This window comes from Gorilla gorilla, chromosome 17, assembly GCF_029281585.2.
Source record: "Gorilla gorilla gorilla isolate KB3781 chromosome 17, NHGRI_mGorGor1-v2.1_pri, whole genome shotgun sequence".
In the NCBI taxonomy this organism is placed as follows: domain Eukaryota; kingdom Metazoa; phylum Chordata; class Mammalia; order Primates; family Hominidae; genus Gorilla; species Gorilla gorilla.
In genome coordinates, this window is record NC_073241.2 from 77127240 (window position 1) to 77154793 (window position 27554).

Consider the following 27554-nt stretch of genomic DNA (forward strand, 5'->3'; position numbering starts at 1 on the left):
ATGTAAATTTCAGATTAAGTTTAACCCCGTAAGGACGCATGATTTGTACTTACATATACACATAGGTTCAGAAGAACTTAGCTATCTAGTTGGCCTCTTCTCTGTTCCATTAAAACTTTATCAGTTACCTTAGCTGGATCACTAACTGTGAGTCTCACCACCATACTGGTACCTTCAGCTATTACCTGTGTTATAAATCTCATGTTCCATTCAAAGTACTAAGTGACTGGATGGCACATAACCCAATAAGTATCAGAAATGTTGACAGCCATAGTGCAGCTGAGTTTAGAAGCAACTATGACAACATAGGGAAGTGAGGATAAATCACAAGAACACCTAAGGTGGTCAGCTCCTTCTGGTGTGCCTGGGACTTGCTTGAGTTTAGCAAAAACTTTACAAGATTAAAAATCAGAGCAAATGAATTTCTTAAGTTCAAGATATGTACTCTCAGTGGAGAATCGCTGTTGGGCAGTGGTTAAGGCCTCTGATTTGCTACTTATCAGAAAAATCCACATATATACAAAACTCTGCTAAAAGTTTTGTATCCAGGGAAAGTCCCGCATCCAGGGAAACCCTCAGTCCCAGGCACTTTAGGGCAGCTGGTCACCCTGAGAACACTACCCACTCTTTCCTTAATATCACTAGAGAAAAGGTAAGAACTTTCAAGGGCATAACCTTTAAGGGCATCAGTCCCCAAAATATTTTTACATCACTAGCTAATGGCTAGTTCCTCTAAGCTTGCTAAAAGGCTAGGAAGCCCAGAAATACCTTATTTAAACGTGTTAACTTTAAGAAGAGTTGGTAGTAATCAAGCAAATTAGTGAGCAGTGTATAAAAGCTCACTCTTGAAATCTGTTAGACAAATCTTCTAAAGGTTCTTCTAGCTTTGTCCAGTTCTATGGTATTTTACTGTATTCTCTTTTTGCAATTAATCCAGTTTTGTATGTCTTTTCTTTTTTAGGTGAAAATATTCTATGCCAACTGTTTTCCACAGTCCTGCATTATATATTAAAACAAAGGCTGCCAGCTGGAGACACAGCCCTCCGATTACAAAGGCCCAGAATGTTACTTTTAACTGTGCTCCACCAGGAGTTCTGGCCTTGGGAAAAGATGGCGAAAGGAATATTCTCAGATATGAACATTTTTTATTCTGCCTACAATGCTGTGATCTAGTTCAACAACTGCAGAACTGTTCTCATCTTAATCGCTGTAGTTTTTCTTTCTTTACTCTTTTGTGTAAAAGGTTAGTGTCACAGCTTCACTATCACTAATAAAAAGATACAAATATGCCTTTCAAGTCAGGGTTGGAAAAGCAAAAATGAGGTGTGAGGTTAAACTGGTCTAAGAAAGTACCAATTTGGGTTCTATATTTTGTCAAACAGTTGGGTTTTTAAAAAAATTCAAAACTCATGCATGTTACCTACTTGTCATGTGTGAATTATTTCTCACAATTTTAATTAATCTGTGTGTATATTAGTTATATAAAGCAATGGATTTCCACATTCTTAAAGCAGGAACCTATATTCACCAGAAAAGGATCCTCCTGTTTCTCATCAATTTTTTTTTCAGCTCGAACAATCCAAGATTGGGAATAGTAAGAGTGGCAAACAAATGTTTTCTTAGGGACTTACTGAGAAAAGAAAAAACTTACTGGGAGAACAGAGACTTAGTAAAATTTCTATTGCTACAGACAAATGCTAAAAACCAACTTTATAATAACAGCATTATAAAGGATAGAACTTAATATAGAACCAGAAATATGGCAAGTTACCTAGTGATTAACATTGTAAAATAGTCAAAAACTTTAAAGCCACAGAGAAAGGACAACAATTATGAAATGGAAAATACATAATATTTAAGTATTTTTATAATTCTAAAACTTCACTTTTGTCCTTAAATCAATATATTATGGATTTCATTGTTCAATAAATTACCCTCTTTAATTAAAAATAAGTAAATCAAAGAGCATATTTGGAGAAACTAAGAGCTGTTAACTGTTTGGAGGGTAAAAGAATATTTTTCTCGAAATTTTTTTGAAGAAAAATCTAAAAGCCCTCTATGTTGAGTTAATACACCTTCTGACCCCCATCATCAGTGGCATTATTCTTCCAAGGGACTCTTACATCTAAGCAATGGTGAAGTTCTGGATTCATTATGGATCTCATGGCACCAAACCAACTGGCACTGAAGTTAAGTTAATATACTCCAGCGAGATCACCTGTGGGTCAAGGATGGCCCAGAGAATCTTGGAAAATCCATTTATATTGAGCAAAGATCTGAATCACCTTCAATCAGGCTGTAAGACACTAGAAAATTTGACCTTATAGTAGTATTTCCCAGGGTAACTTAAGCAGCAACCTTGCACCAGAAGAAGAATTAAAGAGGGAGCAATCTAGTATTATCAACAACAACAAAGTTAACCCTAAGTTAGTACATCCCAGAATCTGCTGGATGTATAATAATTTAGTAACGGGGTATATGGCAGAGCTTTCTTTGATGTTAACAAATTTTGGCTGTGATTCTTAGTTACCAAGTTGCCAAAAAATGGTATATTAACTGAACTGCCAAACGGCAGATTAAGAAAATTAATGTACTCCGATGGTCTGTCCATGAAAGGAAAATGTATACAGACAAATTAAGAACATTTTACCAGGATCTGAGATTTAAACAATGGAACAATTGTTTTAACTGTTAGAATGACCCCAACTGTTAAGTTTGTCTATGAGTGTATATGTATATATAAATTCATACACATATATTATTTATTTCCTTCTTAAAAAGACTGAGGCAGTTCTGCTATAGTTAGCTACAATATTCAAGATAAAACAGTTCCTACTCAAAAAATTACATGAACACACGAGATAAGTTCTTATCGTAAATGCTATCATGAGGCTATCTAGTATAGCTCATATTTCCTGGCTGTAAGGCTCAAAACACAGGAATTCCACTCCAAGAGATAATTTGCCCCTCAATCCCTACATACAAAGTGTAGCCTAAACAAACAAAATGGTAATAAAAAATTGAAAAGGAAGATATAAAAAGAACTCAATCGCAGGATTCTGACTACCTCTGGAGACCACACACTATCATTATTCTGACTGTCTTAAATACAACAATCCAATATGCCCCAAGATGGAAATCTGGTATCGTAGGGAAAACATTGGCTGCAACTGTCAGAAAAGTTCATAATCTTAAACATAATTTATGCCATTTGCCAGTCACAAAGACATTTACTGAACAGAATTTTTGAGCCATTTGTAAAATTAAAATGATTGATCAATTTGAATAGCAACCTTCATGATGAAGAAATTAGGACTCTAGGTATGAAAAGCATGTTCCTTTTTTGTTAATAAGTTCAAAGGAGAGAAACATTCTGATATATGCAGATAAAAATATGGCTAGGCCGGGTGCGGTGGCTCACGTCTGTAATCCCAGCACTTTGGGAAGCCGAGGTGGACAGATCACGAGGTCAGGAGATCGAGACCATCCTGGCCAACACGGTGAAACCCCGTCTCTACTAAAAAAAATACAAAAAATTAGCCGGGTGTGGTGGTGGGCGCCTGTAGTCCCAGCTACTTGGGAGGCTGAGGCAGAAGCATGGCGTGAACCCGGGAGGCGGAGCTTGCAGTGAGCCGAGATCACACCACTGCACTCCAGGTTGGGCAACAGAGCGAGACTCCCTCTCAAAAAAAAACAAAAAACAAAAAACATGGCTAACAAGAAAGAGGATAACCAGCAAGTACCACCTGGATGTGTGTTGTCAGGTAGAAAGGAAGAATAAAATTCAGGCAATGAATATAATAGATTTAGCAAAGTAAAGCATAGGAAAGGAAGAAATGTTTGATATGTCTAAATATCAATGCCTTCGATCAGAGTAAGAAAAAAAGTATTCATTGTTCATGTCCACAGACTAGATATCTAAAGAGATACTTGGTGGGCAGGGGCTTGGGAGGGAAGGTGCAAATTGGAATGTTCAGCTTTTAAAGTAAAGACTGTACATGAAGACATATTTTATGTACAGTGAAGATTGTCTTGTGTTACTTTATATCCCAACATAAACCTACGCCACCCTCAGACCAAGAGGGTATCTAACACTGAATAAATGCTGAACCTATTTAGTAGTTAAAGAAAAAAGAGAAGGATCTTAAAGGTATATATGGGAAGCTTTTAAGAGGTAGAGAAACCAACTGGGTATATATTTTCTTTGATTTCAACTAGCAAGAGACTAAGACTGATGTTTGTTTGTTTGTTTTACCTTCAAAGTCTTAGTCTTAAATTGGCAAGGTCACAAAAAAAGTGAAATTAAAATAATTTTAACAAAAGGGAAAGCATTTGACAGTGTTTAAAAGACAGACAAATCAAGCAAAACTCAATGTGGCTTAAGGTAAAAAATACAACTAGGTATTAAACAATTTGTAAAAACTTACAAAGAAAATTTAGCTTTCAAGAAAAATTAGGCAGATTTCCTTCTGCCAAAGTGACAGGTCCTGAGAAAAAAAACATAACCTCTACAAGACCAAGCACAGCTCAAGGGTCAGGGCCCCATCCTAGTCATCTTTTTATTATTCAATATCTATCACAGTGGCTGGGCAAACAACAGGCATCAATAAATGTTTACTAACTGAATGTGTATTATAAGGTATAATCGGTATAATTGATATAGCTCAAATCTAATCATGAAAGCTTCTTTAAAGTAGGATAAAAAGAGCACAATCAGTGGTATTCCAGAAGGTAGGCCTAAATCCATTTATATTTTTCTAATCTCAACCAGTGGTTATAAAGACTTTCTGAGCTTCTTTTTAAAGCAATGAAACTCTTTCCAAAAGAAACACCATGCAGTTCTTCAGTACAGAATAAAGATGCCACTAAGTCAGTGAGAACTCCAAGAGCCTCCCCTAAACCAGCCCCCAAGGTGTCTCTGTGGAACCTACTGGAAAAACTATTACTCATCTTAGAAATGTGATAGAAAGCATGGTCATTCAGTTCTCAGGTCATCATTCCTAGAAAATTACCAGTATTGTGAAGAATAAATCCTAAGTAATGTTGCTAATTTAAATAAAGACAAAAATTCAACAAAGAGGGGATTCTATCACTTAGAAAAATGAAAACCACACCTATAAATGGGGGGAGGGGCAGAAAACAAAAAAAAAATCAGGCCACAGTAGATAAAATACAAAAAAAATCATCTCGTTAAAAAGCATCAAACACATTCACACAAATGTAATTACAACCATGAAGTAAACTGCTCAACAGGTATAACTGCTCAATAGGTGTTTTCAAAGAGTCCCAATTTCATACTGTACAGAAAAATCACATCAGAACTGTAGAGATGTGCTCCACTACTGAAACAGCATAGTAGGCACTGCTTCACTTAACACAGTAATGTAAGAGTAACCACCAAGATCAGGACCTTCTACCACTTTCAGAGTTGTTTTCTGCCCCTACAACTGTTCCCTAACACCATTACAAGTTCTCAAGTAAGAAAAAGAAGGGCAGAGGCTCCACTGAGTATCTCCTACAGGCCTGATAGTGGTATTACCTAGGACATTTACTCTGCTCACAAGATGGGTAGTGGAAGACATAATTACTGGACAGCACAAAGTCTGGAAGCAAGCAGCAGGGCACTAAAACAGTGAGAGTTTACACAACAAAAGCTTGTTAAATTAAGTAGTACTGATGTGGTGCAAATGAAATTTTTACAGCAAAGGTTGAGGAAGAAGATATGTTAGTGAGAATCACATGAAGCAGACTATCACAAAATAAGGCCACCTTCAAAATGTTATGAACTGTAGAACCATTCTGATCTTCAAGTTTGGATTTGTATAGAGGTTTCTGTATAAAGCATTAATACCTAATCAGGAGTTTCCTTTAGTGTGAACCTTTTTGCATTTGATGCTATTCTCTTTGCCAGGAATGCTTATCTCCCCTGGCTCCTCACTTGGCTTGCTTCTTTAATGTCAGGTGTTAGCTCATGCATCCTTTCCTTAGAGGCTTTCCTTGATGTCCTACCTGAAGCATCCCATCTGTTATTCTCCAGTACAGTACCCTGTTTATCTCCTTCATAGACAAGTAAGATAATTAAGGGTTAGTGTAACTGCTGTCTCAGCAAAGGTAGGAATTGTAGTTGTCTTGTTCACCTTTACCCAAAGACTAAGAAAAGTTCCTGGTACAAACAGGTGAACAATAAATATTTGTTGAACGAATAAAAAATTACTATACCAAATTTACATGAACACATACATATACACACAAATACAGGAAAATGGGGAGTACCCAATAGAAAACCACCAAATGTTGAAAGTATTGAAAATGATACCTATAGAGACAGGTGGATATGATTTCAAAGAACAAGTACCAAAGACAGCTTCAAAAATATGAAAATTTATGAAAAGACGACCAGGAGTGGTTATTTTCCATTTCTACTAAGATGCAAACAAGAAGAAATGTTTAAACTGCAATGAGTCAACATCAGACATAATAATTATTTGCTGCAGAATGAACTAGCAACAGAGTTTCGGAAATCTCCTCTCACTACAGAGCATGAAATATTGTCAATCACAAAACCAGGATCAGTTAAGAACAGCTCAGACTGCAGGTAACTTATAAGCTAAAAAACTTGCTAAATAAATGGCTTTTCCCCCAATTTTTAAAATTCTGAATTCATAATTATGTGTAGAATAACAATCAATTTATAAACTGAATACAACATACTTTAAAAACAGATAGCCCATATCTGCTGATCGTACCTCAGCATCACTTTTCTAGGTATTTTGCAGAAACAATTACATTTACAAAAGGCCCATTTCATAATGCAATCTGGTAACTAAACCAAATCAAACTACTCGAAGAGCAGAAGGTCTGCTGTTGAAATATTGTAAAATACCTTTGGAAAAACGGTATTTATAGATTAGCTTTTTTAAAAAGGGATAAATATGTGGAAGTAATTCTAGCATATCCCTGAAAATAATTATACTGCCACCTATGCATTTTTTAGGAGGTGGAAGGATAAATCAACAGACTGCTAGATTATACAAGCCAATTATTCCTGTTGAAATTTGGGCATAAGACAAAGGGACTTTCTCCATATGAATTCTTACTGTATCCCAGAATTAACTGGTACCAGCAGTATCAGTGCAACTATTACTGGTGATGATGTCATGTTATGCTGTTTTGATTATGAGGACAAAAATGGGAATGGAAAAAAGAGGCTTGGAAAGGTTTTCGGTATGGTTTCCTTATAATAAGATTTAGCAGTTAAAAACAAAAAAACAAAACAAAACAAAAAACCACAGAAAGAATGACTGTTTAAGCCCCACTGAACACATTAAGGTCAAGGATTTCAAAAGTTAATCCACTTTTCTTCCCCCAAGAGTTTATTTTTGGTAAAAGGCAGAAAAATTAGTTTTTCTACAAGGAAAATCTGCTGCTAAATAATTTGAAAATCTTGATATATATTATATATTAAAAAAGACACAAAAATAACAGAGAAGTGGGAATAACAGATTAGGTACTGTAACTTTATAAAGGTTTGCCTAGATCAAGAAGCAGCGCACACACACACCTCATCTATGCAAACTAAAAATGTATATAAACAGCACAATACTGTGATACTGGATCATGATACATTACCTGTACACGTAACTACTACTGTTATTAATAAACCTTTGGGACACTCAGTTTTATGCCCAATAAGACATCATTAAGTCTTTAAAATCTTCTCTTCCTCTTTAATGGGAGAGTATTTCTAGACACTAATTTTCCCATCTAATATTCAAATATAGGAAACAGATTCCACAAGGTGCTTTAATTGATGAGACCTCAAGTGCTGTTTTCTCTCTTGAACTTTTGGATAGTAAACAGTCCATAGGGACCACACACAATGCTATAACAGAAGAGTTGTTACATTAAGTCTTTTCATGGGACTTGATTGGTGAAGCTTTATGACATGCTTGAGCAACGCACTGAAGGGGATCCCATCTGAGTTAATACTTTGTCCAACCACTGTAGAGGTCCATTCAGATGAAGTTCAATCCAGCAAGGAGTACTTGTTACCGTCTGCCTTCTGTTTAAAAGAATACAGGAAAATGATTATGAAATTCAAGTCCACAGGCAGGGAAAATGGCTATGTTTAGGTACACTGCATTAAAAATTTACAGAAATTAAAAGGTTGTGTATATAATTTTGGACACAATTATTCCACAAAATGGTTGATCCTCAAAGTCAAAGTACTTCTGATGACCTTGTTTTGGAAGTGATTTACAAGAACATCTTTTTCTCATCACACTAAAATTAATAAGGTGATCTTATTATTCACCATCATCCAAAATGGAACACCTGAGAGAGAATGTAGATACTATTAATATCAGGCCAGGGCCAGGAGTGGTGGCTCACACCTGTAAGCCCAGCACTTTGGGAGGCCGAGGCAGGCGGATCACAAGGTCAAGAGATTGAGACCATCCTGGCCAACATGGTGAAACCCCGTCTCTACTAAAAATACAAAAATTAGCTGGGCGTGGTGGCGTGTGCCTGTAGTCCCAGCTACTCAGGAGGCTGAGACAGGAGAGTCACTTGAACCCAAGAGGCAGAGGCTGCAGTGAGCCGAGATCATGCCACTACACTCTAGCCTGGCGACAGAGTGAGACTCTGTCTCGGAGCGGGGGGCGGGGAGGGGCGGGGAATCAGGCCAAAAGGAGACACGTGAATCAGGATTGTCCAAGCAAACCAAGACATAAAGTAACTGTACTTACCAAATCAACCACAGAATAGTAGATACTCAAATATCAAACAGAATCTAAGTAAAAGTATACCAAAGCAAAAACAAAATTTTGGCCCAAGCTAAACCCATACCACAGAGAGTGTTAAAAGCTGGAATTCAACTTTCCCTGCCAAAGCCAATGAACATCCCTCTTAGCAACACCATTCGGGCTTTTAATAGTGCTTCAACAAAAGGGGCAACTCTAAGAGAATTACAAATTATTCAATGACATCCTGTCGCTTCCATGCACTGATTTTAGTTCCATCTTATTTGCTATACAGAATAAAGTCAATAAATACACTTGCTTCTACAAACTAACGGCCCTTCAAATACGAGAAAAGCCCATTATCAACTCTTCATCTCCAAGCAACACATGTTCAATGTAATTTAAAACTGTACTTCCAAGGATGTCATTTTCTGAGGCAGATGGTATCAGTGCCCCACTATACCCTTTGGATTTTTCAGTGTGCTCTAGACAACTTCCAACTGCAGGTATCTGCATTTCTGTGCCCAGGAACTTCTCTGATATACCCAAAAAGGCTAGAGGTGCCAGGAAATAAGCATCCCCAGGAGCAGCCCTCAACTGACATTTACATGCCCAGCACTTCTGTTCCCCTGGGTAGGATAATTCTGTAGACTGTTTACTGTTTCCCAGAGTTTCCCCAAGGGTGTCAGTTCTAGTGACCCACCCACTCTGGTAGATGGCTTAACAATGGTCCTGGCTGCCCTGTTCTCCCCTGTCCCACACTTCCCTTTCTAGAATAATCCATAATCCAGGTCACCCAAGGGGAGTAGGTTTAAGAAGGCTGCCACTCGATTAAATACAAATTCTTCATACATCTAAATTTCCTGTTTACTACATTTCCTAATTTTTGTGCTAACAACCAAGATGACATTAAGGAAATTTAAAAAAAATAGTTTTAGAAACCTAAACATTAGGTCTATTTCCTCAGCTCCAGAATGATTACAGACAGTAAGTTCCTGGTAGCTACCCACACATCCACAGATAGATGGATATTTGCCATTTTGATTTGTAAATGTTACAGGAAACTACTTGATTTTCCAAAGTCAGATGTACCTGACTCCCAATACTCATAAAAACATACTGCATAATTACTGCTTCTTTAATTACAGATTTTACTTTATCTGTGAGTTAAAGAACAGCAGAGTCCACAGTGAATGAAGAAGGGCAGTATCTTTACCAAGTAAAATTGTTTTTAGCAGATCTATAGATATACATGGAATTCTCTCTGTAATTCACTCTTACTTCCACTAAATTCCTACCATATTTTGCATTATTCTAACCTTCTGAAGAACAAAAAAAAGTCTGACCTGAAATCTTATTAGACAATATAATTTAAATCTGATTTTGCTATCAACTCAGGTCAAGTCTAATTTTAAAAAACGGCATTCAGCATTAACAGGTAACAACATCTCAAAAGGGTAATAATCAAAACAGAACTACAGCAAAATCACAAAATGAATTATTCTACCAATATAACTCAGAAAAAAATAGTGACAAGTCTTCATTCTCTGATACAAATATATAACATATATTTTTAAATGTATTCAACAAGTAGACCTCACATTGCACAATCTCAAATCAGATTTCTGACAAAACTTAAGATAGACAAGCAAGTCCAAAACAAATAAATTTGGAAGGGACTAAATTGCTGGAAGAAGCAGGAATACAATCACTATATTACATGAATATTTCTTAAGCAGGCATATGGAGTAAGCAATACGAATTGAAGAAAGACTAAGTATTTTACTTAATTCCTACTCTTAAATATGGTCAAGAAGTCTTCTCTCTCTTTGATGTGAAATCCAATCTATTGTTTAATTCATCAATAATCTAGACTATCTTATCCACTGATGACAAATTAGTTTTTGTAAAACTTAAACATAATTGTTACTACTATCCTTATAAAAGAGGTAAAGAGTCCAGGAGAACTATCTTCCAGTCCCATCTCAACCACTTATAATGTAACCTTGGGCAAATTATCAGCTTTCTATGTCTATTTCCAAATATGTATTAGTTTGAACCATTTGTTACCTGCAACGATGGCAATTTCATATATTTCAACCTTACAAAGAATGAATTGACAACAGAAATAATAATTTTTAGATACTACACTTAAAACAGCACAGTGCCTGGCACATTAGCAAGTATTCCTTCTACTTCTGAATGAAGTTCCTCCTCTTAACCTACATCTAGTTTGTCTCAATTTAATTGTCCAGCCTTATTTTTCTATTCTCCAAACTGAATTGCTATGCTATTGTCAAGATTATCACTTCCCAACTCTGCCCACCCCATTTATGACTATTGAAATCCAATGCACCTTTTACAACTAGATCATGTGCCATCAAGTTTTCCTTGAACACCGTGTGCAAACCTCTCTCCTTCCATAAACTGACATAACCCTTCATATACACCCCTTTTATGATATTTAACACTCTGAATTATGTTAAAATGCACGCCTGTGCATGTTTTAATATCTTCCATAATGGCAGCTGAGTAATTTGCAACAGTTTTGAATTTGGAGGCCTCCAACTTTATTTTACATAAAGATTAGCTGACTCTATAACCTCATTGAAAATAGATACAAATGAACTCCAGAATATGCAAGAATGCAATGAAACATAATTACACTGTGGAAATTTAAGAACCAAATATGTATTTCATACCGGTATTCTGCTCCCCACCCTTTCACAAAACTCATTCTTATGGTGCACATTCTAGTTAGCTGATAGACGGCTTCAAAACCCTGATTAACAGACTGAGCCAGAAGAGCAGCAAATTCCTGGTTGTTGAAGATCTTCAGATTACAGCCTATGATTAAAAAAGGTAAAAGAAATTGTCAAAAGAGTATCATTATTAAAAAGTAATTTTAAAAGGGTTACAAGTTTTAGAATATGAGCATTCAATCATCTACCGATTCCTAAAATTAGCAACAAGAAAAACTAAGCAAGTTGACATGATAGGTTTATGTACATTATTGAATCCATACCTGGTGGAATTTTACACACTGTTGCAGGGTGCCAGCCATATCTCTGATTACAATTGGGGCTCTGCACAAAGATTGCACTATCACTTAGGCACTCAGCAAAAACTTCCCCACCTATGTAATATAAGCGCACTCCTCTTCCTGAAACAAAATACAAATGAGATTAGTTTTGTAACATTTACTATTTCAGTGTGACTTTGGAAGCATTTTCTTGGAAAAATTCTAAAATGATATAAGGTATTTCCAGGATCTTTTTCACAGATAATGTCTTTCTGAAGTCTAACTTTAAATATACTACTGTATATTTCTCCCAAGTATTTTCTAACAATAATTTTATTGATTTTAAAATACATGTGTACTGACTGAAAGTATTTAAACAATGTAGAAAAAGTACACATAGTAAAATAGTTTCATACAAATGATATATATTAAGATAAGTAAAAGACTGAGTTAATTTTGAAGGAATTCACTAATGTTTGGAGAAATATATCTCATTACAACTGTATTTTCTTAGAGATCCCACTTAATGTTAAGAAAAAAGATGTAAAAACATCAAGAAGAGTCATTTGCCATTTTAAAAACTATATATTATGGTGGAAACCCAACCTCTAGATGTATAAGCATGATTAGGTGAGAAAAAATTCTACTAGGAGATTTTTAATATACTTCTTTCAGAATCTGAGAGATCACAGATGCAAAATAATATGAGATGTAAGAATTAGAAAAAAAAATTGTGAGAGGCAGAGTTCTAACATGACACCTAAGAGTCTCTGCCCTGAGGTGCACATACATTCTCTGTTAATCAAACACTAGGTGCTGCTGTTAAGGATTTTTTCAGATGTAATTAAGGCAGCAAATCAGTTAACCTTAATCAGGCAATCCTTTAAAAGGGACTAGACTGTCATAGGCTAAGTGATTCAAAGCATGAAAGGTATTCAACACAAGAGACAGTCTCCATTGCTGACTTTGAAGATGGATGGCACCATGTGACAAGGAATTCAGGAGGCATCTAGGAGCTGAATTGTGCCACACCCATGTGGGCTTAGAAGAGGACCTCAAGCTCCAGATAAGAACACAGGCCAGCTGATACCTCAATTTTGGCCTTGTTAAACCCTGAAAAGACCGCCTAACCCATGTCTGGACTCCTGACCCACAGAAACCGTGAGGTAAAAAATTGATGTTTTAGGCCACTGAGTTTGTGGTAATTTGTTACACAGCAAAAGAAAACTAATCAAACAACTAACATTCCAGATTTAATACAGAACCTGGTACGCTGGTTCTGTTAAGGCTATGGAATATCTGTAAAACAGTCATGCACGTGGTCATTGGGAAAACACTAAGTCCAAAAAGTAGAGATTTTTCAGGCTATATTCCCTGATCAATATCACCTATAAAACTAGAAATAAAAAATTTTTAAAAATCCAATAACGACAGCAATCTAAAACTTTGGAGGGAGAAGAGAATAAGGCAGAGAAAACCCATTAAATTCTTTTGCAGAACCCCAATTAAGACACAAAAACAAAAAACTATTTTAGTTAAAGCACCTACAGCGACACTGGGTATCTTAATAAGATTATCCAAATTTATACATCAAGCAAGATTTGAGAACTTCCACTTGGAACCAAGTAATAGATCTTCTAGTCACTATCATTTTGCAGTATCAAAATCACACTTTGATAACCAGCATTACTTCTCACAGGAGGTAATGGTTAATTAGAAAAAAAACAGAAGCAAACTACTGTTAAAAGAAGTTACTTTAAGGTGATGAGAATGATGTTCAATTATGAATGGTTCTCACACTTTTTCACTTCATCGTTAAGGAAATACTAAGAACCCCAAAGAGCTTTTGTCTATGTGAATATTATGGAAAATGACCATATTAGATATAAAAACTGAGATTTAAAAAATTCATTTAAAAATCAAATACATTACATATTAACAATGTTTATAAAAAACAACTGTATTTCCAAAGCAAAAAAAAAAAATAGAGTGGCAACATTTCAACATTCATGTCTAGTGTAACAGAATTGGAGTCTCATTATCAAATCTACATTTCATCTCTTGCAAAATCATATGCATGTAGGCTCTGGAATACTCCACTGTACAGTCATGAGAGAATGAGACTAGAAATGGCAAACAGCATCTCAGTATTACTATGAAAATAGCTTTGACCTCACAAACTAGCTGAAAGGGTTTCTGGGACTACCAGAAGTCCCCAGACCACATTTTGAGATGTCCCTGAATTATATTTTGAACTATACTAAATGCAGTTCTTGTTTTAGATATCTCATTTCAGATGAACAGCAAGCAGATTTCATTTAATATATAAACTCACCAAAGGGGGAAAAAACCTGGGAGCTATATAAAGAAACTGAAAAAAACAAAAACAAACAAACAAAAAAACCATGATTTATAAAAAAGTATTAACCCCCAAATCTGAACATGGCAATTTTATGAGTGGTAGAGACTCAGCAAATTAAACTTATCTTAACACATATTTATTGAAGAACTTTCCAGTATCAAGGGTGCCAAATAAAAGTTGAAGAGTTTGCAGCTGAAGCATCACCAGGATCTATTAGAAGCAGTGAAGCCTGTGCACTTAAATGTGTCGGCACTTAAACCACCAGAGAGAAAGCTGGTTTTACTGCACACAAGCTCTTGATGTGGCACACCATGCAATGCCTACATTATGAGTATACAGCATTTATTTTTCACAACAAGGAAAATAAAACATACCTATATGCCTTCTTGTCATTTCTACTGTGGCATTTCGGTTAACATTGGAGAGTAAACCTAAGCAGAACCTCTCTGAATTTGATGGGTCTGTAAAGCCATCTACAGTGAGTGAGGGCTGTGATGCATGGAAGGTTTCTCCAACTCTCTGATTTAATTCATAATATGCTATTGAACACCAAAATGCAGGTTCTGAGTAAGTAACTGGCTGTAAATCTGAAAAGGAAAAAAAATTTAAAAATAATAAAAGGAAGAAATGTGTGAACAATTCAAGCCAAAAATAGATTTAATATAATCATCTTTACATGCTCTATGCCAGCCTGCACTGGCAAAGGCTCAGGAAGTAGACACAGTATCGGTATCGGTTTCCATAGATCATACCAGATTTTCAGTATTTTTCACACAAAACTCCAGTTTCATAAATCATACCAGATTTTTTCAAATTTCTCCCATGTCATTAAATCACTTTATGTTGGATTCTTTGTTTTACCAGTAGTTTTAGTCTAGCTCCTGTTCAAATATAAAACAATCATAGGCAAAGTCAGTCAACTTGCCATACTTGGTGCATTTCTAAAGCACATAAAAAAGCTAAAGTGGGGTAAGATAAAGCCAGAGCAAAGATTAATGAGTCAAAAGCCACACAAAGAAAAACAGTAATAATAAAAGGATACAAAATATGACATATTTTTGACATTTGTCTATTTTAACATCAAACTCTTGGTGAGATACCCTAGCTACAAAAAGAGAAAACCCACTCATACCTAAGAACCAGAAAGCAGTAACACACAAAGATCATGCAAGTGGAAACAGACCATAGAGTCAAAAGACTACTTATTTCACTGGAAAACTATATATTTAGCTTCTGCAGTTTTGACTAAAACATATCATAAGGAATACTGCAAAAGAAAAAACCTCACAATTTTGTAGAATAAATTCCAAACATGTAACAACCGAAGAGAAATTGTGAAATAGGGTAAAATGAGGACAAAAATAATAATAGTAATACAGAAATATATATATATATAGTCATCCCTTGGCATTTACAGGGGATTGGTTCTAGGACCTGCTCCCCCTAACTGAAAACCCTTAGATGTTCAAGTCCCTGACATAAAAGGGTGTAGTATTTCCATGTAACTTAAATTCACGTCATCCTGTATACTTTAAATAATCTCTAGATTACTTATAATACCTAACAATATAAATGCTATACAAATATTTGTTATACTGTATTTTAAAATTTGGGCCCAGCGCGATGGCTCACGCCTGTAATCCCAGCACTTTAGGAGGTCAAGGTGGGTGATTCGTTTGAGGCCAGGAGTTTGAAACCAGCCTGGGCAACATAGTGAAACCCCATCTCTACTAAAAATACAAAAATTAGCTGGGTGTGGTGGCATGCACCTGTAGTCCCAGCTACTCAGGAGGCTGAGGCAGAGAATTGCTTGAACCCAGGAGGCAGAGGTTGCAGTGAGCCGAGATTGCGCCACTGCACTCTAGCCTGGGCGACAGAGCAAGACTCTGTCTCAAAAAATAAATAAAAATAAATACAATTTGTATTAGTTTTTACTGTTGTATTGTTATTTTCATTTTTTCCCAATTATTTTCAATCTGCAGTTGGTTGAATCTGCAGATGCTGAACTCATGGTTATGAAGGGACCATACACATACACATTTGTACATATACGCGCACACTCTCATATATATATATTATATATATATAATATATATATATAAACCCCCATACTACGTATACATGTATACATATTTATGTCAATGTGTATATATATGTAATACACATACCTCTTTTATTAATTACATCATAAAATAAACATAACCATAAAAATCTAGCCATAATAGGTTATATAATTTTCCATGAGAAATATTATTTCAATAATAAATAGATTATACCTATTTCTTATATGTGCCAGCAGAAAAGACTTAATAATTTTGAGGGATGGTGTCAATATTCTTTTTAAAAAGCACTACTTTAACCACATACATAATTATTTGGCTATTCATTAGGATCCCTTTCTCGGATATATAAAAAATAACTCCTAGAGATGATTTTTATTATTAAGTAGGTGATACAGTATAAAAATGATGAGGGGAACATATTTGCAACTTACCCAAGCTATGATTAACAGGGGAAAGAGTAGTAGGAGATAGTTCTGCTGGAGAGCCTAAAACAAAAGGATTTAATTTAAAAATAAATGAAGTATTTCCAGAACTTCTGATCAAGTAATCATAAAACTAGCTTTATCTGGTTATAATTATCAACAATAACACAAAGATAATTTAAATACCAATAATTCAGAATATTTAAGTGCTTAAATTTAGTTTAATTTGTGGGGGGGTCGGGGGAAGAGAAGCGGGGGTTCCAGTATAAAAGGTGTGGCAGTTTTGGCTTCTAGCCCACCAGTTCATCTTCCCAAAGATATCTAATGTTGACGGTTCCTTGGGTATCTTTCCAAAATATTCTATGAACCACATAAGCAAATACATTTTTGTTCTGTGTCCTTTCTTTTCATATACAAGTGGTAACCGTTTTTCATCTTCTATATTATTCTATCAGATTGTTCACGATGTGTTTCCTTATTTGTCTGTCTACATATCAATTAATCACGTAACATCGGGATCCCATATTGATGGATATTCAAGTTATTTTCAATCTTTTGCTATAAGAACCAATGCTTTGAGACTGCAATAACTAATCTTGACCGTTTTGCATGCTTCCAATCACATCTGAAAGATGCATTCTTCAAGAAACTGCCAGGTCGAAAGGTTTGTGTATTTGCAATTTTGATAGATTTGGGTAAAATTATCATTCATCAAGGTTATACCAGTTTACATTCCCAGTCACAACATAGTAAAGGGATGCCTGAGGTGTTATTGCTTCTAGATGAAAACATGGGCACAAGTACAGTTTTAATTTTGAGTAGCTTTACACATGTTTATATTATATTTCCTTTCTGTGATAGTCTGTTCTTTTCTTTTGCGATGTTGATCATTTTCTTACTGATTGTTTGAAAGCTCTTTATGTGTATTAGGGATGTAAGTCTTCTTATGGTATGAGCTACAAATATTTAATCATTGGTCTTATGACTCTTAATCCTAATTTTGATCATGTAGCACTAAAATAAAAGCCCTTCTACAAGATTTATCAATCATCTTTGGGTTAGCGTCACACTTTGGGATAAAACAGTGATGACGGTGGATATCTTACTCTTGACTTTTAGGGTAATGTTTCTACCATTTTCCCATTAAGCATGGCATTGGCTTTCAGGCTAACAGCAATAAAATATTTATTTAGGATTTTTGCATCAATAGTCTCAAGCAATACAAGCCTGAAGATTTACATGAGTGCTATGTTTGTAAGGCTCTGTGGTCAATGTTATGACAATCTAGCAGCTTTATCCTCTGCAAAGGTTTAAATAGTATTATAACAGCATATTCTTTGAAAGTTTGGTAGAATTCTTCTGTGAAATTATAGTTAGTAACTTTCTAGGGTTTACTACGAGACATTATTCTATGAAGGGTGACTTGTTCAGATAGCTCTATTTTCTGGAGTCAGTTCTGGTAAATTACACTTTCTTAGAAAATGATCTGTTTCTTCTTTCGGGTAAACAGGCTAAATCTAATCAAGAAAATAAGGGGGCACAAATATACAAAATAAGAACCACCAGAGACAACATATGAAAAATCATGGCGCAACTAGTCTGCTCAGTTCCATGCAACTCAATTTTAAAACACATTTGCTATAAACATTGTTAAATAATCTTATTAAAAATATAAAATATATTTTCTTTTATGATCATCATTCTCTACACGTTTAGGGAAAGTTACCTAAAAGAGCATGACCCAAGCTTCAAATGTATACCAAGAGCATAACTGTAGAATAAGATAGGTCAGGCTGGGCATGGTGGCTCATGCCTGTAATCCCAGCACTTTGGGAGACTGAGGTGGGTGGATCACGAGGTCAGGAGTTAGAGACCAGCCTGGCCAACATAGTGAAACCCCATCTCTACTGAAAACACAAAACTTAGTCGGGCGTGGTGGCGTACACCTGTAATCCCAGCTACTCCGAAGGCTAAGGCAGAAGAATCGCTTGAATCCAGGAGGCGGAAGTTGCAGCGAGCTGAGGGCATCCCACTGCACTCCAGCCTGGGCGACAGAGCAAGACTCTGTCTTGAGAGGGAAAAAAAAAAGAGTAAGATAGGTCAGACCATCTTACACACCTCCTCCCTACCACACACTATTATAACCATGACATAAAATACCAGGCAATAAAGGTGAAATGGTAGCCCCTAGATAAACAAATGAATCAGAGAAGAGATGCTTAGTTTTTAGAAGACAGTACAGTCTTCCACAACATAATTAAGTTATGTTCCTTTTTTCTCAGTTTGAAAAATCTGCTGGCAAGTCACAAATCTGCTGGCAAGTCACAACAGGTACAACTAAGAAAGGTCAAAATACATTTGGAACAATGAGCTAAAATTCACTGCTGTTTCCTGAAGCCAACATAAAATAAACAAAGCCACTATTAGAAATGGAGGAAACTGCCCAATTATTCATATCTTTTAACTGTTTACTCCTCTATTAAATACTTAGAAATGACCAGTAGGATCATTTAAATTAACAGGCGTTCAGTCAGATGTGACAGGTTAGAATTACAGATGACAAAAAAGACAAATTTTAAAAACTTAAAATAAGCTAACAATTAATAGAAGCCTTTAAAAAAAAAAACCAGAGGCAAGGAACTGATGATTAGCCTATGAATTATTCATACATAAATGCTGCTATTGGAGTCTCACCTACCACAGGCCTTCCACTTAGAAGAAATATTATAAATATCCTATTTGAGATCCAGCGTGAATTAGCAGTGTCTACTTACAGCTAAACCATCTACAGAAATCCCTGTGCATGTATCTTCGCATACAAATTCACATATATTTGTAGGATACATTCGTCAAACCTTTGACAAATTAACAAATGTCAAATAAAATGTGTTAAACTTTTATAAGTGCCAAAATACCCTCTCAAAAATGTTTCATCTCACTAAGAATTTATATGCTAGTGTTTCTTCACACCGTGTCACTACATGTTGACATCTGCCAATATGATAGGTTTAAAAGGAGCAATTTTTTAATTTCTTGTTTTTGTTGTAAATAGTGTATTTCTGTTCTTTTAGCCAATTCTATTAACTATCTTTTTCTTCTTGGTTTGTAAGTTTTTAAACTTAAAAATCAGTTCTTAGACTTGTCATCTATTTGCAAATATTCACCCAGGTTTTTAAAAAAAAATCTGTTATATCATTTAAGGTGACATTAAATTGTTTTAATTTAAAAAAGACTTTTTTTTTAGAGTAGTTTCAAGATCACAGCAAAACTGAACAGAAAGTACAAAAAGCTCCCATATGACCCCTGCCCTGCTTCCCCAAATTCCCTGTAACATCCGCAAACCACAATGGTCCATTTGTTATAATAATGAACCTACACTGATACATCATTATCACTGAAAGTCCATAATTTACATTAGGGCTATGTTATACATTCTCTGGGTTTTGACAAATGTATAATGACGTGTATCCATTTACAGTTTCAAACAGAGTAGTTTCACTGCCCTAAAAATGCCCTGTGCTCCACCTAGTCCTCTTTCCCTCCCACAAAGCCTCAGTAACCACTTATCTTTCTACTGCTTCCATAGTTCTGCCTTCTCCAGAATGTCATATATAGTAAGTCTTCATTTAACATCTTCCATAGGTTTTTGGAAACTGACTTAAGCAAAATAATTGTACAACAAAACCAACATTCTTCAATCATCAACACTGTAACGAAATGACATTATTACTTGAGGACCTGTTGTACATTAATTGGATATATCAGTTTATTTATCTAGTCACCTATTAAAACATCTTGGTTGCTTCCAAGTTTTGGAAATTATAAATAAAGCTGCTATGAACATCAATCTGCAGGTTTTTGTGTAGACCTAAGTTTTCAATTCATTTGGGTAAATACCAAGGAGAAGCAAGACTGCTAAACCATATGGTAAGAATATAGTTAGTTTTGTAAGAAATCACCAAACTGTCTTCCAAAGTGGCTATACCATTTTTCATTCTGACCAGTAATAAATGAGTGTGCCTGTTGCTCGCCATCCTCACCACACCAGCACTGATAAACTCCCTCAGCTTTTGTCTGAAAAATTTTTTATTTCTCCTTCATTTCTGAAGGACAGCTTTACTGGTTATAGTATTCTTGGTTGGCAGGGGTACTTTTTTCTTTTTTTTAGATGGGGTCTCACTCTGTCACCCAGGTTGGAGGGCAGTGTCACAATCCTGGCTCACTACAACCTCCACCTCCTAGGCTCAAGCTATTTTCTCACCTTGGCCTCCTGAGTAGCTGGGACCACAGGTGTGTACCAACACACCCAGCTAATTTCAGTTTTGTTTTTTAATTCTTTCAGCACTTTAAATACACCACCCATCTCTCCTGGCCTGCAAACTTTCTGCTGAAAAATCTGATTGTCTAATGAAGACTCCCTTGTTATGTGGCATGTTGCTTTTACTCTTGCTGCTTTTATTCACAATAGCAAAGATACAGAAGACAACCCAAGTGTCCCATCAACAGATGAATGAATAAAGAAATGGAGGGTTATACACACAATTGAATGTTATCCTGCCTTAAAAAGGGAGATCCTACCACTTTTGGCATGGATGAATCTGGAAGACATTATGCCAAGGGAAATCAGGTGGACATAGAAAGACACATGGCATAATCTCATATGTGGGTTTTTTTTTTTTTTAAAGCCAAATACATAGAAACATAATAAAATGGTGATTACAGGTTGGGGGGAAAATAGGGAGATTATAGGTCAAAGGGTATAAAGTTGCAGATATGTAAGATATGCCCAGAGATCTAATGTACAACCTGAGGACTACAGTTACAATATTGTGTTGTATACTGGAAATTTAGTGAGTCGATTTTAGGTGCTCTTATCACACACATAGAAAGGTGACTATGTGAGATGATGGATTTAGTTGACTACGGCAACCATTTCACTACATACACCAAATATCATGTTATATACCTTAAACATATACAATAAAAATGTATGCTTTAAAAAGCCTAATTTACTGAATACAGACTAAAGTGTTCACAAACCTTCCAGAAAACTGGGAATCATCCTGGGTTGCTTCTTCAACCTTAACCCAAATATGATCACTAGTCATATTCTAAGCCTCAGCAATATGTATCAAAAGCACCCACTTCTCCCCCATGTCACCTAAAACCAGCCAGACATATAGTGTAATAAACAAGAACAGGAACTCTAGAATCTGACATCCTACTGAATTTCTCTGTCATTTTCTAGCTATTTTTTAATGAGGTTCATTACAGCATTGTTTTTTAATTTCTGGTAATAAAAGTTGAACCTTTTAAAATTTTAATTTTTTGCTAGATGCAATTACATATAATGCTTAAGTTTTCCTGTTTTGTCTAACTATGCTAATTTTTTATAATGAACATCCATTTGTTGTATAATTTGAAATGCTGCATCATAATCTTATGTGTAGAACACTGTTTAACTTTTATCTGACACAGAATAATGGTAGAAATAAGAGATTAAGCTTCCCTGCCAAAGTGAACAACATTATAATTGTCAAATTCAGCTTATGAAATATATAATGCATGAATGACCATTTTTTCATTTCTTGTTTTAAAAAACTTAATCCCCAGTGCGATAGCATCTTAGGTTTTATATATTTCCAATTTTTCTATGAGAGCATAATTCTGTTCATAATGAGAAAAAAGGTTGCTTTTGTTTTTATTAGAAACTCCTACAGAGTTCCCCTTATAGTTAGTACGTAGAAGATTGGGGAAAACCTTTGCTTCTGAAATAGCAGTAAGAAAACAGTGGATAAACAAAGAAAAATTCTATTTTACTTTAAAGTTATCACACAGATATAGATCCAAATAAGTCCACAGGAACTAATTTACAGAGAGGGATGAGCTCCTCCCCAGTTAACAGAGAGTGGTAATCACTTTCACTACTGACAGCATCTGCCAAGTCAGGACACAGACAAAGGACTGAGCTTGCCAAAGGAGAAGCCAACTAAAATTTCAATGGCCATGCACAGACGACAGGAATCTAAGAAGCTGCAAGCACAGAGCTCCTCTTCACCAGTCAGTTTTAATAGATGTTTTAGCTGAGTACATGGTAGCATAGGAAGTCCTGGGCAAGGCTGGAAAGAAATAAGAATATGCAGTCTTGCCATATTTGTATCTGAAAGTTCTGATAAGGTAGGGAACTGACTCTCCCTGAAACCTGAGTGACGTGACATTAAAGCACCAAATTATCACCTTTCCAACTCAAATCTTAAGGGCAGGGAAAGGATCAGCTCCTCAACTTAGCAAATGGAGAGAGAAAAGAGTTGGTCTTTCCAAAGAAAGTGTTATCTATTTTAATCTCTAATATTATTATATATACAACACCCACTATCCAATTAAAAAACAAGAGATATTCAAGGATGGAGGGGGAAAAAAATGACCCCATAATCAAGAGATAAAACAGTCAACAAAAGCAGGCCATGTTACATATTAACTGGACACAAATTATCAAAGACTTTAAAATGGAAATTATATAGCTAAAAAATAAAGGATCTGAAATGAAAAATTCATTTAATTGGATTAAGAGCAGACTCAAAGTCAGGGTCACATACATATTATCACTTGATTTTCAACAAAGGAGCCAATGTAAATCAATGGAGAAAGGAATGTCTCTGCAAAATGGTGCTAAAACAACTGAAAGAAATGTCTGTAGTAAAGGAATAAAAAGCAGCAAAAAGGAGCAAAACTGGTAAATATGTAGGTAAATATAAAATACTTCTTTTTATCCCTTCTAATTTTCTTTAAAAATCAACTTGATATCAAAAGCAAAAAATAACACTGAACTTTGGGGTTTATACATTTTTATTAAGTAAAATACATGTCAATAATAGTACAAACAACAGAAGTAGATGAATGAAACTAGAGTGGTGTAAAGTTCTTAAATTTTACACGACGTTGTAAAATATTACAACTTAAATAAACTTCTAGGTATAACATAAGTACAATGTAATCACGAGAATGCCAACTGAGAAAATAACACTAAGTGTTACTGGTAAAAAGCCAAGAGAGTAAATAGAATGAAACAAAAATTATTTGATTAATCTAAAAGGCAGGAAAACAAACAGATAAAAACCAGAGAGAACAAATAGACAAACAATTGCAAAATGGTAGCCTAAACCTAGTATCAATAATTCCTCTAAATATAAGCAGACTAAATTTTCCAACTAAAAGACAAAAATTGTTAGATTAAATAAAACCAAAAATATGCTGTCCACAAGAAACACACCATAAATATAAAGATTCGGATAGACTGAAACAATTAAAAACATATCATGTAACCAGAGGTAAGAAAGAAGATATGGTGATGTTAATATGAAATGCATTTTATAATTAGGGCAAATTAATTAGGAAGATGTGTAATTCCAAATGTGTATCATCTAATAACAGAGGTTAAAGACACATGAAGCAAAAACTGACAGGACTAAAGGCACAAACAGATGACTCTAAAATCAGAGCTGAAGATTTTAACACTTATCATAACTGACAAAATAAGGAGATTTTAAAAAATCATAAAGAATTAAGAAGATTTAAACACCATCAACCACCCTGACCTAAATGACATTTGGAACACTATAGTATATACATTCTTTCCAACTATATATGGAACTCTTATCAAGATAAGTTACAAGTTATAGCATAAAATAATTTTCATAGATTTCCAAGGACTAAAGTCACACACACTATATGCTGGACTGTTAACAGAATTAAATTAGAAATCGATGAAGTATCTAGAAAATCCTCACACTCCTAAGAAAAACCCAAACTTCTAAATAACTCATGAATCAAGAAGAATTAGAAAATAAGTGATAATTTAAAAACAACATCAAATTTGCAATATAGAGCTAACATAAAGCTTAGAGGGAAATTTATAGCTTTAAATGTGTACATTATAAACAAATCAATGATCTAAACGTACACCACAGGAGGCTAGAAAAGACCAGATTAAATGAAAAGTAAGCAGACAAAAAGATGAATACAAACAAAACAGAAAAGAGACAAAGACAACAAAAAATGAACAAGACAAAAAATTGGTCCTTTGAGACTACTGATTAATCCATTACAAGACGTTCTAATAAAAAATTAAAAAGTCAAATTACTAACATTATAAATTTTAAAATGGATCTCACATATATGAAAGGAATAACAAATATCAGAAATAACTTTATATCAATACATTCTCCAGCCTGGGCAACCTGGTGAAATCCTATCTCCAAATAAAACACAAAAATTAGCCAGGCACAGTAGCATGTACCTGTGGTCCCAGCTCCTCAAGAGGCTAAAGTGGGGAAGATTGCCTGAGCCTGGGAGGTTGAGGCTGCAGTGAGCCAACCAGGCCACTGCACTCCAGCCTGGGCAACGAAGTGAGATCCTGTCTCAATTAATCAATCCTATGACTTAAATGAAATGAACACATTTCTAACAAAATCCAAGTTTATCAAACACATACACAAAATTAAAAATGTAAATAATTCTCAATTTAAAAAACCTTTTCCTACAAGAGATGGTTTCTCTGGAAAAATCAAACTTTGTTTTGAATACAAGGTCTCACTGTTGCCCAGGCTGGAGTGCAGCGGAGCAAACATGGCTCAGTGCAACCTCCACCTCCTGGGCTCAAGTGACCCTCCCACCTTAGCCTCTTAAGTAGCTGGGAACACAGGTGAATGCCACTACCCCTGGCTAATTAAAAAAAAAAAAAATTTTTTTTTTGTAGAGACGGGGTCTTGCTTTGTTGCCTAGGTTGGTCTTGACCTCCTGTGCTCAAGCAATTCTCCATCATTGGCCTCCTAAAATGCTAGGATTACAGGCAAGAACTACCATGCCCAGCCCTATCAAAAATTTAAGAAAGAAATAATGCCAACCTTAAAGAAACTCTTCAAGAAAACAGGAGAAAGCCCTTTCCAACACATTTTATGATATTAAAACTAATAAACACAAGGGAAAAAACCCTATAGACCAATCTCTCATAAACATAGATGTAAAAATTCTCAAAAATAAAACAATTCAAATCCATGAAACTATATGATCCTCTTTATAAACGCAGAAAAAAAATTTGACAAAATTCAACAGCCATTTATAAAACACAATTAGAACATTAAGAACAAAAAGGAAAAAGAACTTCCTCAATCAGATACAATCTCCAAAATATCCACAATTAACATCATACTTAAAGGGGGAATTGTGAAATGTGTTCTTCCTATAATCAGAACAATGCAAAAATGTCCATTCTTATAGCTTCAACAGTTTATTGTAGGTCTTAGTTAGGACAGAAAAAGAAAAAAGCATGAAGACTGGGGAAAAAAAGAAAAACTGTCAGCCGGGCACGGTGGCTCACGGCTGTAATCCCAGCACTTTGGGAGGCCGAGGCGGGTGGATCACCTGAGGTTGGGAGTTCGAGACCAGCCTGACCAACATGGAGAAACTCCGTCTCTACTAAAATACGAAAAATTAGCTGGGCGTGGTGGTGCATGCCTGTAAACCCAGCTACTCAGGAGGTTCAGGTTACAGTGAGCTGAGATCATGCCATTGCACTCTAGCCTGGGCAACAAGAGTGAAACTCCGTCTCAAAAAACAAACAAACAAAAAAAAACTGTCCTTATCAACAGATGACATGGCTGTGTATGCAGAAAACCTCAAGAATCTACAGAATTCTAGAACCAAAAAGTCAATTTAACAAGAATGCAGGAGAAAAGTATATACAAAAATCAAGTATTTCCCATATCCTAGGAACAACTGGAAAATAAAATGTAAAAACAAAAACGTATAACAGCACTAAAAGTATAAAATACTAAAAAATTTATCTAATGAAAGACATGCTATACATCTATATCAAAAACTGTTTAACACATGGCAGAGAAAAGGCATTGTTATTAAGACTATTATCCTGAAGTTGTCAAACCTGACCCCTCATTTTTGACAAAAATCTTACTTTCCTATTTTATAGAGCTGATCCTAAACCACAAAAATCAAGTGCTTCTGTGTCTGGATCTCAATTCTTCACTTTCCTTCAAATCTTTATGCAATCCACTATCTTCCTTTTTCTTAATGGTTAACTCCTCTTAACATTTTAACTACCTTCATACAGTGCTTATTACAGGTTAGAACACATAGATGCCTTATAAATATTAGCCCTATTAATACTCTATGAGTTAAATGCTATTATTGTCCCTATTTTACAGATTTAAAAACTAGGTTACCTAGCTAGCATATGTAAGAGGAACATTTCAAACTCAGATAGTCTAGCTCAGAGTCTCACTATGCTATTTTGATTATATGCATTTAGTTAAGAGGAGTAAGTCTTGTAAGTGGAGTGTATGGGAAAACTGTCTAGGAGTACACAAAACTAGTAGTTTACAAAAAGAAAAAATTAAAACGTATTTTCTATTTATTTAATCTCATCCTTCAATTTCTAATTTTTGTATATATTTTTAAATGTACATGAAGTACCTGTATATAACTTATAAATAATTAAGTGTACATATTAGTAGGATACTCTCAAAATCTTAATACTCACTGTATTAGCTTCCTAGGGCTTGCTCTAACAAAATACCACAAACTGGGTGGCTTAAAACAACAGAAATTTATTTTTTCAGAGCTTTGAAGGACATAAGTCCCAAGACAAGGTGTCAGCAAAGCCATGCTCTCTCAAAGGCTCAAGGGGAGAATCTGTTCCATGCCTTTCTCTTAAGCTTTTGGGTTTCCCAACAATCCTAGGAATTGCTCAGCTTGCAGGTGCTAACTCCAGTTACCTGCCTCCATCTTCATATGGCACATTCCTCCCTATCTTATAAAGACACCAGTCATATAGAATTAGGGCCCATCGTACTTCAGTATGACTTCATCTTAAACAATTACATTTACAAAGATGCTACTCCCAAACAAGGCCACATTCTGAGGTATTGG

General features: G+C 35.3%; 1 protein-coding gene across 7 annotated transcripts in view; it reads right to left on the bottom strand.

The window, feature by feature from the left end:
- Positions 1-6360: 6360 nt before the first annotated feature.
- Positions 6361-27554, bottom strand: part of SMAD2 (SMAD family member 2) — an 86592-nt gene continuing 65398 nt past the window's right edge. For all 7 annotated transcript variants that reach the window (XM_031003676.3, XM_031003679.3, XM_031003677.3 and 4 more), the window contains 5 exons: positions 16620-16673; positions 14500-14712; positions 11767-11904; positions 11444-11588; positions 6361-8062 (listed from right to left, as the gene is read on the bottom strand). In XM_031003676.3, coding sequence (XP_030859536.1) covers positions 7939-8062; positions 11444-11588; positions 11767-11904; positions 14500-14712; positions 16620-16673 — 674 coding nt within the window. In that variant the 3' untranslated portion in view covers positions 6361-7938. The remainder of the gene's footprint in view (positions 8063-11443; positions 11589-11766; positions 11905-14499; positions 14713-16619; positions 16674-27554) is intronic.